Source organism: Henckelia pumila, chromosome 1 (assembly GCF_033568475.1).
Source record: "Henckelia pumila isolate YLH828 chromosome 1, ASM3356847v2, whole genome shotgun sequence".
NCBI classification, from domain to species: domain Eukaryota; kingdom Viridiplantae; phylum Streptophyta; class Magnoliopsida; order Lamiales; family Gesneriaceae; genus Henckelia; species Henckelia pumila.
Genome location: NC_133120.1, coordinates 93255374 through 93273713, shown reverse-complemented (window position 1 = coordinate 93273713; position 18340 = coordinate 93255374). Strand labels below are relative to the sequence as shown.

The 18340-nt window shown below is 36.1% G+C and overlaps 2 protein-coding genes and 1 long non-coding RNA gene across 4 annotated transcripts; 1 reads left to right on the top strand and 2 right to left on the bottom strand.

The window, feature by feature from the left end:
• Window positions 1–120: 120 nt before the first annotated feature.
• Window positions 121–6673, bottom strand: LOC140875415 (NADP-dependent malic enzyme-like). Its single transcript, XM_073279091.1, has 20 exons — window positions 6461–6673; window positions 5799–6100; window positions 5019–5139; window positions 4853–4927; window positions 4481–4632; window positions 4277–4382; window positions 4106–4171; window positions 3878–3973; window positions 3726–3797; window positions 3556–3639; window positions 3365–3463; window positions 3007–3054; window positions 2826–2879; window positions 2653–2751; window positions 1988–2077; window positions 1824–1901; window positions 1654–1728; window positions 1461–1551; window positions 1145–1273; window positions 121–519 (listed from the first exon to the last, which is right to left on the bottom strand). Exons 1-20 carry the CDS (start codon window positions 6488–6490, stop codon window positions 431–433), a joined length of 1956 nt encoding a protein of 651 aa, XP_073135192.1. The 5' UTR covers window positions 6491–6673; the 3' UTR covers window positions 121–430.
• A 2609-nt stretch (window positions 6674–9282) lies between these two features.
• On the top strand, window positions 9283–15521 carry LOC140881465 (uncharacterized). Its single transcript, XR_012149961.1, has 7 exons — window positions 9283–9321; window positions 10822–10942; window positions 11031–11157; window positions 11287–11425; window positions 11501–11660; window positions 11745–11839; window positions 15383–15521. It is a non-coding gene; the product is annotated as an uncharacterized lncRNA (long non-coding RNA).
• On the bottom strand, window positions 9530–17870 carry LOC140881456 (ABC transporter G family member 29-like). Of its 2 annotated transcripts, XM_073286794.1 has the most exons (22): window positions 17514–17870; window positions 17218–17427; window positions 16688–16772; window positions 16400–16559; window positions 16223–16299; window positions 16065–16118; window positions 15879–15969; window positions 15374–15675; window positions 14601–15199; window positions 13689–13849; window positions 12952–13061; window positions 12680–12833; window positions 12447–12599; window positions 12178–12371; window positions 11760–12092; window positions 11394–11684; window positions 11212–11295; window positions 11007–11140; window positions 10699–10926; window positions 10433–10604; window positions 9990–10244; window positions 9530–9906 (listed from the first exon to the last, which is right to left on the bottom strand). In XM_073286794.1, exons 1-22 carry the CDS (start codon window positions 17699–17701, stop codon window positions 9634–9636), a joined length of 4308 nt encoding a protein of 1435 aa, XP_073142895.1. In that variant the 5' UTR covers window positions 17702–17870; the 3' UTR covers window positions 9530–9633. The 2 variants fall into 2 exon arrangements, with proteins under 2 accessions (XP_073142895.1, XP_073142887.1); XM_073286786.1 differs by having other exon boundaries at window positions 12178–12599.
• Between the last annotated feature and the right edge of the window lie 470 nt (window positions 17871–18340).

Sequence of the window (18340 nt, the reverse complement as noted above, 5' to 3'; positions counted from 1 at the left end):
GTCAAATTTATCCCTTTTTCCCAAATCTTCCCATTTATTCATATAAACAAATATTTGAACAGACGGTTTTTTAAAAAAAAAAATCAGAAAAATAAATTCAAATTGTCAATTGAACAAATATTTGGGCCGAAATTTGGTGTTAGCATGAATCAATTTTGTTTACACAAGGTTTGCCATTTCTAGATTTACTCGAACAAAATTTAACACAAATTTAAGACAACACATGTCACGTTTTCGACTACACAAATTCCTGGTCTTATTTTGTTTCAGTCCGCTACTACAAAACAGTTCACGCTTACACGTTACTCGCAGGTGCATGTACCCCTAGTATGAATACAACAATTGGAACACATTGGCAACATTGGCAAAATGGTGAATGGCACAAAAAAATTGCGACTGATGCTATGCAGTATCATTATCTTGCTATGGTTTAGCGGTAGTTACGGTAGTTGGGGCTGTACATACAGCTTTCTGCATATGCTACGAGGTTTTCTGGTTGCGGTAGGCGGGTTGCCAAACCTTCGAGCAAAAGAAAACAAGAAACTTTAGGCACGCATTCGAGTGCAGAGCATGTTTTACAGATTAAAATGCATAGACGACAGCCCTTTGAAGTTTGGCCCCAATATAGAAACCCATGTGCTCTTTTTACCAAATTAAAACGACCCCTCACAGCATGGAACCTAAAAACTGACTTAGAAAGGGCCAAAGGGGGAAACTGAAACGATAAAAGTTTAGCTGGACTGTATTTTACTCTACATATTCTATATTCAGTTCATTTCCAAAATTAACGAGAAGGTGGGGGATGGTTGTCCGAATGGGCCTCCGCCTCCGCCACTGCCTTCACAGTTGTCGCACCCAATGTGCAGACGCGGGTTTTACAAAAGATGCCGGAGATGATGATGACGGAAACAGGGGAAGACACAAGTGGTAGGAATTAAAAAGAGGATAAGAGGCCAAAATTAAACTAGTGACATGGACATCATGCATCCCTCAGAAAGTTTCGATGATAAATGAAAACTGACTGGGGTATACTTTGTCCAACAAATAATGATTTGGTTTTGAAAGTTCAAAAAAAATATCTAACCTTAAAAGGAATGTAGATGCAATTTATGACAAATTTTATACTAAGGAGTTAAGATGTTACCAAGTTCATATGCTTTAGCTGCAACACTGGCTGCAATCTTGGCGGAAATCTTTCTTATATTTGAGAAAGGTGGGTATATAAGACCATTATCCAGGTTTTCTTGGCTGACTTGTGCTGCTAATGCTTCCGCTGTTTCAGGGGAAAACATGATGTTTAAATCCATAACTCGAGCCACACGAAAAAGTTGGTCATTGAGACACTAAACTTCTGTGCAAAATTAAGGAGTGTTCGGAGATTTTTTCCCCCCTTAATTTGAGGTTGGCAAGCAGATCCTCCACTGGTTACATGAAACTTTATATTATCATAAGTTACTTACAGGCAGCTAGCAGCATATCATCATGAACTCGTATGGCACCAGAAATTATCAATCCGAGCCCAAATCCAGGAAAGATATACGCATTATTTGCCTGAAAAATACAAATTTGACAAATTCAGAGCAGAAACATTCTAGTGTCTGGCCAGATGCTGGTGCATGATTAGAGCGAAGAGGAGAGATGATTAAAACGGACCTGGCCAGATGCGTAAATTTTCCCATTATATTCAATGGGAGCAAATGGGCTCCCACTAGCAAAAACAGCTCGACCCTGGAAACATTACATGCATGTGATAACAAAAGTTTGGTTACAGATTAAATACATGTTGAATCAGTGGGCATTAACAAAAAAGATAGTGAAGTTACCTGACTCCATTTATAAGCTTCTTCTGCAGTACATTCAGACTGTGAAGTTGGATTCGAGAGGGCAAGAATAACAGGTTTCTGATTGTGAAACGAATGGGATTTGAAGTTAAGTTGAGAGAACAATCACTTCATGGTGATTAAAGATATTATATTGGGAGACGAACCTCGTTCAAGGTTGCCATTGTCTCGATCACTTCTTGTGTAAAGGTTCTTCCTGCTCCAGATGATCCAATTAACACTGTTGGTTTGATGGCCTGAAAACTGAGATAGGTGAGTAGACCACATTTTGCAACATAGTTGCTCATGCATAAATGCTCGTTTTCATGCATGTACATAAACAACAGCAACAGGGGCAGATACATAAATTTTTGGATAATAAGACGATCTAATGCAAAATTTACATTTAATATCATAAAAATTAAATACGAGACCTTAAGACTTTCTGCTGGGAGTATGTCAGGTTCCAGGACCACACATCCTAGGCTTTAAAGAATGAGCTTAATAGTAATTCCTTCATTTTCAACTTCACTTTAAGAAAATGGTAAAACCTCAAGTTGCTAGAAGAGCCCAATGTTTAGTCTTCATCTTATATAACAATTAACACATGTTGCAGAATCTGTTGTGAGACGTGGTATAACAGAGCTAATAGTACATTTCGAGAGGAAAAAAATGTAATTTTCAACCCCTATTTCCCTCCCAAAAACAATGTTTTTTTGTTACAATTTGACAAAGGATTTTAGATTCAGTCACAATCGTGACACCAATTCCTTCTGCTGCTGCTTGTAAACATACACACAAAAAGGCACAAAGAGAGCTAGAGAGTTCAAACCTTCACAGCATCTAATAAAGTATTGACGGGTTCATGTTCGTGCGCCCATGGCCTCTTAAAATGTTGAAGCGAATCGAGGCGAGACCTAACAATCAACCCCTATAAAGAAAAATCACGGATGCTCAACAATATAACATGAAGCGAGGTACCATAAAAGAACTTATTCTCCATACCTTTGAATCCACAAGCCAAATACTCTTGCGAGTCTCTTCCAAAGGAACGCCAGTCTGCATAACATAGAAACGGTAAACTAATCAACAAGATTCAGAAAAACTCTCGCCATTTGAACTTGAGCAAAGAAGAAAAACAAACAAAGTCATTCTAATGATGGAAACGGTAATATCATTCTTAAACCTGTTTCGACATTTCAAGAGCTATGAGTTCTGCAATACCAGTGCCAGCCTGCAATATTAACATAAGAAGAAAATCATACATGGATGTGAATAAACAAATATTTAAAATTTATTTGAACAAGAAGCCGTTAGTCACTTAATCGAACAAAAATCTGGCCATTCAAGATGGCTTTAAATGCACATGAACTCGAATGCCGAAAGTGCAAAATGGATTCAAGGAAATTCGGAAAATATATTAGCATCCAGCATCCAAATCAAATACACACAGACGCATATACATAAAATATAACTTCAGTCCCCATGTACTATACATTTAAAAATAACAAGAAAACCTTAAACTGTAATTAATGAAAATGCACCTCTCCAGCTCCAAGAAATAAAAATTTATGATCTGCCAAGGTTCCCCCAACTAAATTCAAAGCTGCCATGAGTCCTGCAAGGACAACAGATGCCGTTCCCTGCCACAAAGGAAACAGAGTCAAAATTATTAATGGCACAATACAAGAGGGACCAAATACTTGAATATGTATATTTAAAAAAATTTAGGTACCTGAATATCATCGTTGAATACAAGATGGGTAGTTCCGTACTTCGCAAGAAGATCAAAAGCATTGTGATTTGCAAAATCTTCAAACTGTGAGGCGAGTACAGATTGTGTTGGGAAATGGCAAAACAAAAATATGGAAAAAACACAACTTTTTATGTCGAAAAATGAAGAACCTGAATAAGGACTTTTTCCCCATAATTCTGTTTGACTGCTGACATAAACTCATGCAGAAGCTCTGCATATTCCTGGTGACAGAGAGCTTTTAATTGACAAATTCTTTTAATCGCCTCTAAGGTCATATAATTCACAGCAATGGATTATTAACCTGCCCAGTTGCTCGTCTTTGTCGAAGCCCGATATAAAATTCATCATTTAATAACTGCTCATTGTTGGTCCCCACATCAATGGTCACAGGCAAGCACTGGGATGGATAAAACATTTAAATTTGGGGATTATACCAAGAGTTTCAAATTAATCAATTTCAAATGACCAAAAATGAAGTTAAAGCCATTTATCATATCAAGCTGACAAGAGCGGCCTCATTAATACTTACAGCAGAGGGACGAATACCTCCAAGAGCTGCATACAAGGAAAGCTTTCCTACAGGTATTCCCATTCCCTGTAACATGATAAGATCAAAGAAACCAAACCATATCATATCTAGATATATACTTGTGATGAAAAAATAACAGGAATAGAAATTTAAAAGTAAACATTCATTCACCTGGCAGCCAAGGTCACCAAGCCCCAAAATCCGCTCACCATCCGTCACCACAATAACTTGAATCTTCTTCTCAGGCCAATTTTTCAAAACTTCAAGAATTCTACCCCTGCGAAAATACTACCAAAAATCAGTTTTAACATGTGAAAAGAGATGCTTTCAGCTACCAATCCGGTAAAAACATTGAATCACTGGGATCAAACATACTTTTCTTTCAAACTGATGAAAAGACCCTGGGGTTGCCTGAAGATACTCCCGTATTTTTGGCATGCTTCACCTACGGTAGGAGTATAGACAACTGGGAGTAGCTCCTCCACATTTTCAATGAGAAGCTTGTAGAACAATCTTTCATTTCTTTCCTGAAATGAGGAAAAAACTACTTGCCTGGTCATAGCCATCAAACATTAAAAAGAACACAAGTTTATAGATTACAGAATGAAGTTGAATAATCTTTCATTTCTTCCCTGAAATGAGAAAACCTACTTACCTATTCATAGCCATCAATGTTAAAAAGAACAAAAGTTGGATTTCATAATGAAGTAAAACTAAGAAATACGGCAAAAGAAACTGCATAATTACCTGGAGATCCATCATAGCCATGTACCTTTGAAGCGGAACTTGATACTGGCGCATATTGTGCATCATTTTTTTAACCTACTTGACAGAATGGCACAAAACTATTCTAAGCTTATTTCAGGGCTAGTGAAAAGAAATCAAGAAGGATGGAGTTTCTCAGACAATGAACCTGAAGATCTTGGGTAATAGGCACCGGAGGAAGAAGACCACGTAAAAAGTGAGCATCCCTCTCTTTTTCAGTGAAGGCAAGGCCTTTGTTGTAGCGAGGATCGCGCAACAATGGATACCCACTGCAACATGAAAAAGAAGATATAAAAAGCTTGCTATAGTTGATACTGGAAAATGCAGAGACTCAGACCAAAGTTCTCAGCAAATAATTAAATGAAACACAAATACCCTCATCTTCACACTTGTATAACTATAGTTATCAAATTCCTGTGGCATATTTTATGAACACTTCATTATTAATCATAAACCAGATTTATGTAGCTGATCTTGTTGTTTCGTAGAACGTATTAAAACAATAAAGTTCATCAAATGAGGATAGTGATTGCAGAAAAGTAATTATATTATATTATAACTAGAAAATATGGAACTTAAACCTTCCACGTCCCGCACTGGCCTACAAACAACTAAATCACATAATTATCAAGCACATAAGACACAAATAGATGACCATAAGGAATGCAATCCCCCTGTTCTAAACCGAAGAGAAAAATGGGGGACAAAATCAGAAAATTGGGACACAGGGCCTCCCTGGACCATGCCCTGACCTCTACAAAAATAATTAAATTTACCATCTTTATTAACATGCACGTAGATTTATCAATAAGAAAAAAAAATAGAGGCAATAAACTCGTAACAAAACATAGTAATCATCTAAACTCCCGGCAAAACAAAATAATAACAGGCAACATCAAGAAAAACGATAAAATAGATCTTTTATAACCTGGCAACAGTGACAGTCCAGGGGGTGATGAACTGATACTCGGTGGCGCTATCCTCACCATACACGTCCTCCACACCACCACCGACGGTGGATTTAGATTCTTCTTCAATCACAGGTGATGGTGTTGGAGACGAGGAAGCATTTTCCCTCATCTCCTTGAGCGTGTTCTCCATCAAAACGGTGGCGTTTCGATCACCTGGTCTGCCATTTGAGCTAGCGGCAGCCACCAATACCGGAGTTGCCGCGACCCTTCTATGTGTGGACTTTGTCGAGCTCAGGTACAACCCGGAAATCGAATTATTCTGCACATAATTAAAAAAAAACATACACCAATAATAGTTAGATTCGAGAAATAAAAAGGGCCTTCGATCAAATAAAAAACTATCAGCAAGCTGAACACGGAATTCCTGAAGAAAAAAAAAAGATTTGTTTTTTTTAATCTTTGTGGTTACTTCCTCGATCAAGATCCATGCAATGGGTTGTTCTGCTTTTTTCGAATCCAGGATCAGATAAAAAAAAAACAAATATGAAGATAAAGAAAACTACAAGCAACTAACAATTTCAGGATAAAGAAGCCAGAAATATACGAAACAAATCATTACAAATGCATACGATCGATTCAAGACAGGCAAAGAGATTTTCCAGAAAATGGTTCGGATTACCAGTAAACTGCTTCCATTTAATGAAAACATGGTGGCAGATAGCACGAAAAGTGTAGTCTTTTCTTCCGATGTGCTGTGTTCTTGAGACAACGTAACGAGAAACCAGGCGAGAGAAGAGAGGGGAAAGGGAAGGAAAAAAAATGGGCAACAATGGCTTCCTTCTTATGGGATCTGCTGCACCGCTTTCCTCTCTACCTCTCTCCTACTTGTCCTTTGGAGTTCGCATTTATACCAGATTCATCAAAAGATTTTTCTTTCTTAATTTGATTTCTTTAATTAATTATTTAATTAATTAGTGTTTAATTTACGCTGTGTTTGGTTAGACTTATATGTTTTGTTTTTGGGGAGATGTAGCTGTGTCATTCATTATTCAAGAAACTAGAAATTTGCATGTGATTTTGATTACACTCAGAAATATTCACTTTATTGCATTAAAAAAGAAAAAAGAAAAAGAAACATTCACTTTATTCTATATTTTATATGAATATATAATATATATTGAGGAAATAAACATCAATTTTTATGTATTTGTATTATTTTATTTGTGTCGGTTTCCGTATGGTTGGATTGTGCTGTAATAAACAAAGCAAACAACTGTACATTTAATTTGGAGTTTGGTGGGAGATTTTAAGTATGGTTCTTGGGGATCATTAGGGATGTGTTAGTTTTGGATTTTACTGGAGATAGCATCATCCATCGTTATAAATTGTGTTTTCTCTATATATTTTATTTACAAAAAAATAAAAATAATATTTAGGAAATATCCCACGTATTAATTATTGTTCATTGAAAAATATTTTAAAAAACAATTACTTTACTTTTGTAGATTGCATTTTATTATGTAATATTCATGGGATCTGGGGTGTCCCTTTCTCTTGGAAATATACCATGGCTCTCTCCCACAACGAGGGTGGATGAGCCAAAAATTTATTGTTTTTTTGTGGTTTTCAAGAGTTGAAACCAATGTACATATTTTTAGTGCTTTCTTGGTGAAAATTTATTTGAAAGCGAGAGGTAAAGAAAAATGGGAAATAATAATATGCTATACGTACCAAAATAAGGAATAATTAATTGATCTTATTTTTTGGCAAATTTTCCGATATTTTTGAAAACGGAATGTGTGTATTTGGTCATTTTTGTTATTTTGATTTCTTCGTATTCCTATTACGTTACCACCACAAATTCTCAAACCAAAAAAAATTTAATTGGTCAATTAATACAACCAATACACAAATATCATTAATGAAAAAAAAAAAAAAAACTCATGACAGGTTAATGTTGTGAACTTGTGATAAGTCTCTTTGATTTTCAGCGTGAATAAGAGTGGAATCAAGCAATTTAAGTTGTAAATTTTCTTCACATAATATAATTTATAAATGGTTCAATTGCATAATTATATATCTATTGTAAAAAAAAATATATCATATCCATAATTAATAGTATGTTAGACCCCATAAAAATTGAACATAAAATCTCCTCTCAGAGAGATTGAATGTTATTGAGTTTTATAATATAATTTTCATGAGAAATTAATGCAACTAATCTCGAATATAAACTGCAGTCAAAAGCCATGGGTGTTATGGAAAATCTTTTAACTAAATGCCACCCAAAAAATAATTTAGTGCATATAACAATTACCACGCGGCCGCAAATTAAATAGTGTTTGAGACATTATTAAACACGTGTTCATTTTATTAATGCATCACTACCATCTTATATGTCATGGTATTTTAAATTAAATTAAAATTTCATTTTATACAAAAGTACACAATTTTTTTTACTTTTAGAAAACGCAAATATACATCATAATTCTTTAAAATTTTGAAATATAGCAGTCATTACTAGCACTTTAAAATCTTGTTTCCACGTCTAAATGACAATTACTTGCCGTAAATGTACCTATAATTTAGACTTTGGGAACACAATTCAAAACACTACTATTATGTTAATTTGGTGGTTGGGGCTGTTTAGATTAGACCCCGCCAATCGATTGTATTGATGGCAAATTAAAACTATATATTTTTATTATTTATAACATTATTGGCTTGACAATATATATTACACAAAAAACTTACAATTCTAAGAATGTTATTATAATTAAATAAAATCATAAAAAAGATGATGATTATTATTTTTGGTATAACGCGAGAATCCACAGTTGCTATCTTTCGGTGTGCATTGAATAAACCTCGGTAATGAAATATAATTATTTTTAAATAATTAAAATGAGGTCAATTTCCATGTTCCTTAAGCACACACAAACGTTATATTTATTTATTTGCAAAACGTTTTTCACATTGTATACTCCGTCGCTTTTCATCCACGTAAAGTGCTGGAAAAGTTAGGTTGTGAGGCAATTGCACAGGTTAGCCAACAATAAATTAACATGAGTTTAATTTTTAATTTTTAATTTATCATATCATTTGTTTAAATATATATATATATATATAAGAAAAAAAATTATATATATAAAGATACACCAATTAATTAAAAAAATTAGAAATCGAACAGGTTGAGTATTAATTAATGCATTAAAATAATTATATAATAAGAAAATTACTAATGTAGAATAGACACTCTCCCCATAATAAATGAAGAAACTAATATTCAATATTTTTTAAAGAAAATTAAGACAGCTTCAAATATTATTATTCATGTCTGAAAATTAAGTATTTACTTGCAGGGAGCCCAAGAAGGCCTGTTGGGCCAAGGTTGATTGAAGCCCATAACTTATGGGCCAAGGTACTAGCCCAGATATTGTACGCCGTCGTGCGAATTACTGCGAAATACGTATGGATGCTCAAGCTCCGCTCCATTACAGCTGCGGACGGATTTTGCTGAATATGAAGATGATTTCGGAGGTATTTCGTGCTTGATAATTATTTATTTTGCTTCGATTTGTCTGTCAGATTGTTTAAACAATTGCTATATTTTGGTCGGATTTGAGTGTGTATGTTACCGGTGAAAACTCTTGATTAGTTGGTAGCTTACTAGCTTAGCAACATGCTTCGGGAAAAACTTTTGTTGGATCAAAGCTTCAAATAGGTAGCTCACGCATTGCAATGTTGATGAACTCTGAAACCTTTTAATAGTTTTCACACAATCACAGAAATATATATAAGTGCTTGCGAAACCATATTACAGATCCTTTCCCCCCGTCATGATTATTCTATCTACCTTTTTTGGAAATTGAATGTCTTGATGCAATACGCATACATGAAGGCAAAGAAAAAAGTGAAACCGACCAAAATTAATGCAACTACTCCCATGAAGTCTAGATTGTACCCAAAATGGTTTTCGATGTACGTTTTCACCATTGGTTTGATAGGCACCCCCAACACGCCTATGGTGTCCTCCACATCACCATACTGGGATACAATCAATCCGTACACTGTCCAAGCCATTGGGCAGATCCAGTAATACCAAATCCACCACTTGGGTATCCTCTGTGATTTTTCAAGGTGGAAAAGGTTAGAACTTTATGAATACCATTAGTAGAAATCAATGCATGTCGATGAAGTTAACTTACTGGCATGGGGATGAAGAAACCGGAGAACAAGTTGAAAAGATAATAGAAGGAAGTTGCAAAGACTGCTGCCACTTGTAGGTTAGGTGTGATAGCTACCGTCATCATTCCGTAATATGTGTAGTAGAGAAGTGAGAAGAAGGTCACGAAGAAAAACCAGAAGAACTTAACAGCTTTCCATTCGAAGCTCATCATAGTGTACACCAAAAGTGTGTAATAAAAAGTTTGGACAAATACGTAAGGTATTTCTGTCACGACCTGCATGTAACCGAAAATGTTAGTAAAGATTTAACAGCTTAACTTTGGTTATAAACTTGTCCCACATGATGGGATTTCAAGTTTAACTTTCTGCTGCCTCCCGAAATAATGATTTGAAGTTTGACCCATCCTCAGCAGAAAATTCTGACTTGATTATAAACCCGAACACTGATCTGGTAATAAATAACCTGTGCCATTGCATATGGTAATGCTGAGTACATTCCCGCGGCTCTCTCCCTGTAGAACACTGGTCTCTCAGTAGCTATTACTGGCTGCACGGTACCGCAGTTATTGATTCCGATGAAAAGAACCGAAACGTACATGGCTCCAGTAACCGTTATGATATCGCTGTCAGTTTCCCTAGAATATGAAATTAGAAACCAAAAATTAAGATATGGCTGCCAAGTTCTGTTACCGTATTTTCTTGAAGACATTTGTTGAACTAGATATATACCTTTTAGCGCCTACACTCCAGAATATTGTTCCAAACATCAGTGCAGTAATCAAAGTAAAGAAGTATCTCGAAAGATTATAATCAGGGTTTCTCCAATAAGACCATTTTTGCTTCCATAAGCAGGTTTGAAATTGGTTCCATGTGGACAAAGGGTACTGGGTAGGGAAGTGCAAGTCTTTGGCCCTGGGATTTGGAATGCTCAACTGTTTCACTAGAGCCTTGTTTTGCCTGGGAAACAAGACGAGTATGTATCAGAATGGGTAAAAATTTGAACGGGGAAAGCTCCCGGGAGGTTTATCTTTACTTACGAGTACAACGCTGTTGTTTTGTAGTGCTCGCCAAAATCAATACCAAGTCGGAGTTCTGTTGCAACTGAGCTGACATCGAGCATCCAAGTGGCTGGATTACATTTGTCATCAATTTTCGGAACTCCAGGAATTGCCTGTGATTGTATAGAAGGTTTGATTTGCTTATCCTAATGAGTGCATTAAACATTTCTGGAGTATGTTGTACCTCGAAATAGTCGATGACTTTTTGTGAGTTTTGCCCTAATGGTCCTGCATATGTCATCTTGCCGCCTTTTTTCAGTAGAAGTAGCTGATGCATAATGACGCAATTTTTTTTAGAGTAACAATGAGGTAGAAATAGAAGATTTGCTCTGACATTTGAGGAAGCTGTATGATTTGTATTTTTACCTCGTCAAAGGCTTCGAAGATCTCAATGGCAGGTTGATGTATTGTACAAACAACTGTTCTTCCTGTGTCTACCGTGTTTCTCACAGTTCTCATTATGATAGCTGCAGCTCGTGCATCTAAACCAGTGGTTGGTTCATCCATGAATATGATGGAAGGATTGGCCACAAGTTCAACCGCTATGGTCAATCGCTTTCTTTGTTCAGTTGACAATCCGGAAATTCCTTGAATTCCTACCATGGCCTCCCCGAGATTATCCAGTTCAACCAGGTGCATCACTTCAGCTACAAAGATCTGCCAACATTTTTTCACTTAGTATTTGATTTAGTAATTAAATAAATTTATGTTTTACAGAAGAAAAGTTCTTGCCATTTTTTCTTCTTTGCTAACTTCTTTAGGGAGCCGAAGAGAAGCTGAAAAGATCAAAGATTCAAGCACTGTCACTTGAGGTGAGTGGATGTCATTTTGCTCGCAGTATCCTGAAATTCTGGCAAAAGTTTCTGGTTTTTGGGGGAAACCAGATATTTTAATGTCACCTTCGATATAACCCCGTGTTTTTCTTCCTGCTAGAACATCCATTAACGTAGTTTTTCCAGCTCCACTTACTCCCATTAATGCAGTCAAAACTCCTGGCCTAAATGCACCAGTTAATCCACAAAGTAATTGGAGTTTCTCTCCAGTTGCCCCTTTTTCTTTCATTTCCTGTGGAAAATGGATAAGCTTGATGTATCAGACCCTATACTTTACTTGCCGATACACGAACAAATGAAAAGATGTTTGTTCTTACCGGGGGAATCTCCACGAAGTAGTTTACATTGTCAAAGGACATGGATAAAGGTGTAAAGGAGAGAACCATTCCTCTCTGAGCTGCATTCCATCTTGTGTCACCAAGGCTTATATTTTCATTTTCATTTTCATTTTTTCCATTGACATTGGATTGGTTGCTCATCCCTTGCATTGATATATCTTTGTGAAAAAAATCTGAAAAATCTGAGTGAGCATCAAACTTTTGACAAATAATCGATTCTATATCTGAAGCCTTTGAATATTTGATACCTGTATCATTTCTATTCAAAGCTGATGAAGGTAGGGGGAATGAATCTTTTTTCATTTCTGTAAGTCCAAGTTTTAGCGTTTTGTAATTTTCCTGGTACATTCCCATCGTCAATGGCCGGTCTTTGGAAACTGTAGCTTGTTGATTTTGGAAGGCTGTCATACTGAGCGACATTAGGTGTCATAGCGACGTGAATTCTAGGAACACTTATGACAATTGGAGTTGTAAAACTTACGGTTGAGGTGCATGAGAGCGTAAGTGAATAATACATTGAAGAGAACCGTGAACCCCAAGAGGGCTGCTATGCCAATCCAATACCATTTTTCTTCGGGGAATATGTCAAAATTATTTAGCACTGCCACTCCTAATCTTGTAGCATTGTCTGAGGCCTGTAAATGAGACCAAATAGTTAAAAAAATATACATGCTTCGCGTTATCGATTTATGCTTGACATTATATGATATGATACAATCATAAAAAAAAATGGAATGTAACCATCGTTCATACCAATTTGCTCATCCATCTTGAAGCAAACATCTCATTCACGGTGACTGCATTATATCCATAGCTCAAGGGAGACATCCAATAACCCCACCTCCACCAGATTGGAATATTATCTGCAGTCGATGTTTATTTATGTGTATCCAAAACGTAACTCAGTGATAAAAAGAAAAAAGAAAAGCAGAAGAAACTTATGTGTGAAGGTAAATAACAAGTGAGTGATCAGCTTGGATTTGGTGTTATACTGCTAGTTTTATGTGTTGCCTGTCAGTAGGTGTTATACTGCTAGTTTTATGTGTTGCCTGTCAGTAGTCCAAATCCAAATTTTTAACTTCATGTCCGACAAAGCATTTGCAAGTCTTAGTTGTGTCTTGTCCTCTTACCGTTAATTAGGCTTTAGCCTCCAAATTAAAGATATAGATCCTTGCAATTTTATAAGACAGCAGCCAAAGAGTTATACTTCCTAACGAGCACGGAGCAGCCTATCAACTTTTGCATCCACTTATAGGTCAACATTAAGCACTTGATATTAGCTTTGACAACGAACATGTATTAATTTATCAGAAGCTATAACATGTGTTATGATTCAAGTAAGATCTTATGTAAGATAACCCAACAGAGAATTCAACATACATTAATATTGTGATATACACAAGCTTTTGGTTTTTGTTTGGAATTTATCTGCATTTTAATCTAGCTTTTCACATACGTAATTCATCACGTTGTAAAGTGATCGAACAAACCTTTAGGAAGAATAAAGCCGCCAAACAGAAACACGAATAGAAGAGCTAGAGATCCGCCAGTTTTTGAGATTATCATTGTCCTGCATACTCCTGCAATGAGCCTAAACAACCCTGAAGCCATTTGTTGAATCAAAAATACCCACAGGAGTTGCTTGAAAAACCTGAGAAAATGATAATTTACTTCTTGGTCATCGTCTATATCCTTTCACGAGAAGTGACTAAACAAATTAAGGGTATAAAGACAACAAAGTTTATATTTCTTTAAGGTTTGTCTTTAATGTCTTGCTCAGTGTCAGATAGTCAGAGGTGTTTTGATGCGATACCTGGTGATACCGTGTTAGTCGATATGAGATATGCCAGTCCTAACAACCTCAAAACAAGTTCAAGAAAACTCTTTTATCTTGGCGAATTGGCCACCCAACTATAATATATAAAAGAAAATAAACTACATACTAAGCCTATGTAACAAAATCAGTTAGAATATACTTGATATGTGATCTTTAACTTAGCTCAACTTTTGCAGCCCTCTAATTGCTAATAATTGCATCACAATTCTTATGTTCGATTCTTTATTAGGTTCTTCGAAGATCAGGGTTGGAATCATATCACATTTATAAACTTATTATATCAATTGCTTACCAAATGCAATAATATGATTATCCATTCTAACAATCAAGCTAATAAAGTTCAAATTGACCTGATTTTGTTCTCTACAACATTGTGAAATTCATGAGTTTCTTTATATGTTTTAAACTGTGAAATAGTCTCAACAACATGTGCTTCACTTGAAGTTTGTGTCTTTCGGAAGCTCTTTTACCATTTGAGATCAAATATAAATAGTTAATCCCAGTTCTGTGGAAAACTCTCATTTAATCTCTCAGAAAGAACGTGCGAAAATATATTTCTGGTTACCTGCTTGCTTCTGGGGCAAATCCGATGGTATAGTATGTTATGATCGTCCATACAACAGACTCTAACATGGATATTGGTATTCGGAGCAGAAAGGTTGGCAGAGTGAAAACCCAAGGTGGATGAAGAAGTAGGTCCCTATGCTTATAGAACACTGGAAGTCTTTCCATGGTGAGTGAGATTTCTACATAACCATTGAATGCATTATTGATCATGCAAAACGCTAGTGCGCCAACATACACAGCAGCGTCCTCTTCATTCCGAGTGTGTAATTTGCTCCTCAAGAACACGGTTGATGTAACTATCGCGACAAATACAATTTGGACAGTCTTGAAGATATAGAAGAAGGAGTTTCTTTTTATCAAAAGCCATTCCTTGTCAAAGTTGGCTTTGAGAAGAACACTTTTACTGACTGAATACTTTTTACGAACCAGGGCTGCTTTGTGGCTTTTGTTCTTGTCGCAAGGGCCTGAAAGTTCATCTTGAAGCTCCACTCCTGTGTGAAAATCATTGAACATTTTTGCAAATTTGCCGACTGGAAAGTAGCTGTATGGCTTGCTTTTGTCTGCCCAGTATTGCTCCTGGTCTTTTCTTGATGTTACCTGCATTATCACTTAGATTTTTTTACGATATTTTTCTTCGATTACTGAATTCTAAATTAAACCTTTATTACCCTCCGTTCAATGTTTGATTTATGATATATAAGTTGGACCACTTAAGTATTGTGTTTCCTTGCATATTGTAGATGGTAACTTAACCAATTGCCTTGTGATTACCTCTTGTAGGAATTCTGCAATCCCCTTTCTCTCTGGACACTTGAACCCACAGCTCTCAAAGAACTCAAGTACGTCTTTTCTTGGGCCATGATAGGCGATCTGGCCTTCTGATAATAGGATTATGTCGTCGAAGAGGTTAAATATTTCTTGTGCTGGTTGGAGGAGGGACATCAAGATGGTAGCCTCTGTGAAGTGCGCAAATTGTTGCATACATTTGATGACCTGAAATGCTGTTGAGCTGTCTAGGCCTGTTGTTATTTCATCCATAAATAGTGATTTGAATGGTCCAACAATCATCTCTCCTGCATCAATCAAGGTAAGAATATTCACTGGGAAATAATAGTTTGCAGCGAAGCAAGCACTGTGAGACCTGCATAATTCTTAATCGTTGTTTCAAGAACTTTTTTATTTTCTTGTTCTGATTTTCTGCTTCTTTCTTTACATATTCATTTATCATTTACAGTTCTTTACATTGTTAATTCATCTAGGCAGGCATTGTAAAAACCTGTTGTCAGACGCTTTTTTTGACCTCCTGAAATCCCACGTCTCATTTGGTTCCCAACAATGGTGTCCCGACATTGTTCAAGTCCCAGTATCTGTACATTTAGAATTTTCTTTTATCGTTGATGTTAACGGTAAGAAGTCATTTTTTTTTAAATTACTTTAAGTTGCCTACTGTTTCTCATCTTACCTTGAGCGTGTAGTCAGTAAGAAGACTGCTCTCAGCTCCTTCTAGTGCAGTTGCCTTATTAAACAACACCACAAAGTTTAAAAAGATAAATGTCAAACTCATGTGATGACGACAACAATGACATTTATTGTCTAAGGCATTGAATCATCTTGTTCTACCTTCATAAAAAGGTCAACCTTCGTGTCTGGGATAATACCTTCTTCTTTTTCCCTTCTTGCAATCTCCTCCAAGAGTTCTAAAGATACTCGGAGAGTTAAAACAATGAGGTACTTGGTGCATTTTAGTTACATGATAGTTGACTAATTCCGTGTAGCTTGTAAAAAAGAAATAAATACCACATCGAGATCCAACCCCTTGGCACCTGGCAGAGAAATCTAGTATCTCTGCTACGGTCATTTCTGCGACATGAACATCGTTCTGACTGACGTATGTGGATGTCTTCTGAGGGACAAATTCTTTGAGTCCATGCCCGTTGTAAGTGATTTCTCCTCTTGCCTATTCCACATAGTTAAAAGAAAGGGATTCATTTTTTATCTCTTATTTATTTTTTTCTCAAGGGATCTAAAAGTTTTCATTGAATTCCCCTAAAAGTCTTGAATTTTGATAACTTCAAAACAACCGACCTTTAAGTTGGGACTTAACCTGCCTGCCAAAGCTAACAAAAGGGTTGTTTTTCCACTGGATGGTGGTCCTAATAGAAGGGTAATCCTTTGAATGAGCCCATAAAGAAAAAAAAACACACGCATAAGTTAGACCCGTGAGCGTTGAATAGTTAATGGAGATAACTCAATCAAATTGTATATCATAAATAAGTTCTAACATCTTGTAAGTAGTCAATTTAAAAGTGTCGCTGCTATGTGTGGCGCAACATCCTCTACTGCGTTAGGATGTTCTCTCGTTAGCTGAATAATAATTGAGGAAATCACAATTGGTCACCGTATGTCTTTTTACATTCAGAAAATTCTGGGGATGTTTGGTTTCATTTCTAGCACTTCCAGATATATATATATTTTTTTCCCTGAAAATGTGTTTTAAGAGATTGTATTAAAATTACTGTCTATGCTTGTTTTGTTTTCTAAAGGAGACATCTTTTTTTATTTTAAATGTAATATATCATGCGAGAATTGATCCATAGAAGTTGAAACAGATATACCTTGATGGTTTTATGATCCCAGAAGCATCTTTTAATATTGTCAACTTTGTTCGTTTACTCAGCTTGATTCCAAAGCAACTCAAAGCTGTCTCTGCAGAGTTACAAACCGTGTTTGGCAGCGTCGGAAGTGCTCTGTCACCTATGAAGCCATCAGCCTCGACAGTTAAGTTCTTGAACCTGACTTCTATGGTGGGAAGGTTAATCCCTACTCTGAGAAAATGTAAAGAAAAACCATGTATTCAGGCGTTTCGTTTCGTTTCGTAATGAGTAAACAAGGATGAGTGGCAGTAAGTTACTGATTCATTCGATGCCTAATCTTTTTCAAGAACTTCTCGTTGTCTTCCTCGGGAACCTTGATAGCCCTATTGATAAATTCTTGCCTAGCGTTCGCGTCGAGATTTGCTGCATCGACCTCTTTGTAAGCCATGTTGCTTGAGTTGTCATCAGTTTGCATTAAAGACTTTAGGTTCGCTCTCCGGGGCATTTCTAATGTAGGCCGCAACTTCTGTAGCTTATCCCAAATCAGAGCTTCTTCATTTGAATTTGCATGGTTTCTTACCAAGTTTTTCCCCTCTTATATTTTTGCTACAAGAGGAAACACTTACTTTTATAGTGTTCTCTCCAAAAATAAGGTTTGTTCTCAAGTTGCATGTCCAATGGGGCAACGCCAAGAAGAAAATGTGGCTGGGTTTCATTAGTCACGGTCGACAAGTTGTTTGTTTTCGTCTATTATGAAATTTAAAAGCCATATTTCGAAAATTGCTATAAGATATCTACATCACAAATATGAATTCAATGCTTTCATTATTCGTGTGGATGATAAAATTTCATAATATATAGTTTCAGATAACCTTCCAACAATTGTTTTTCGAGGTTTTGGATCAACTTTTTTCAAAGATTCCAATGGCATACAATACATCAAAACTTACCAACAAGAAAATTACCAATGGAATATCGAAAACAAAGGAATCGGATAAGATGCGTGGTTCGATTCTCCCGTCTAATCATTAATCATAGGGATTTATCGACTATTTTTTGAAGATTTTTAATAGTTCAGGCTAGCATTGAGCAACATTACAACTAAAAAACATAGATTTAAAAATCATATTGGACTACATATAAT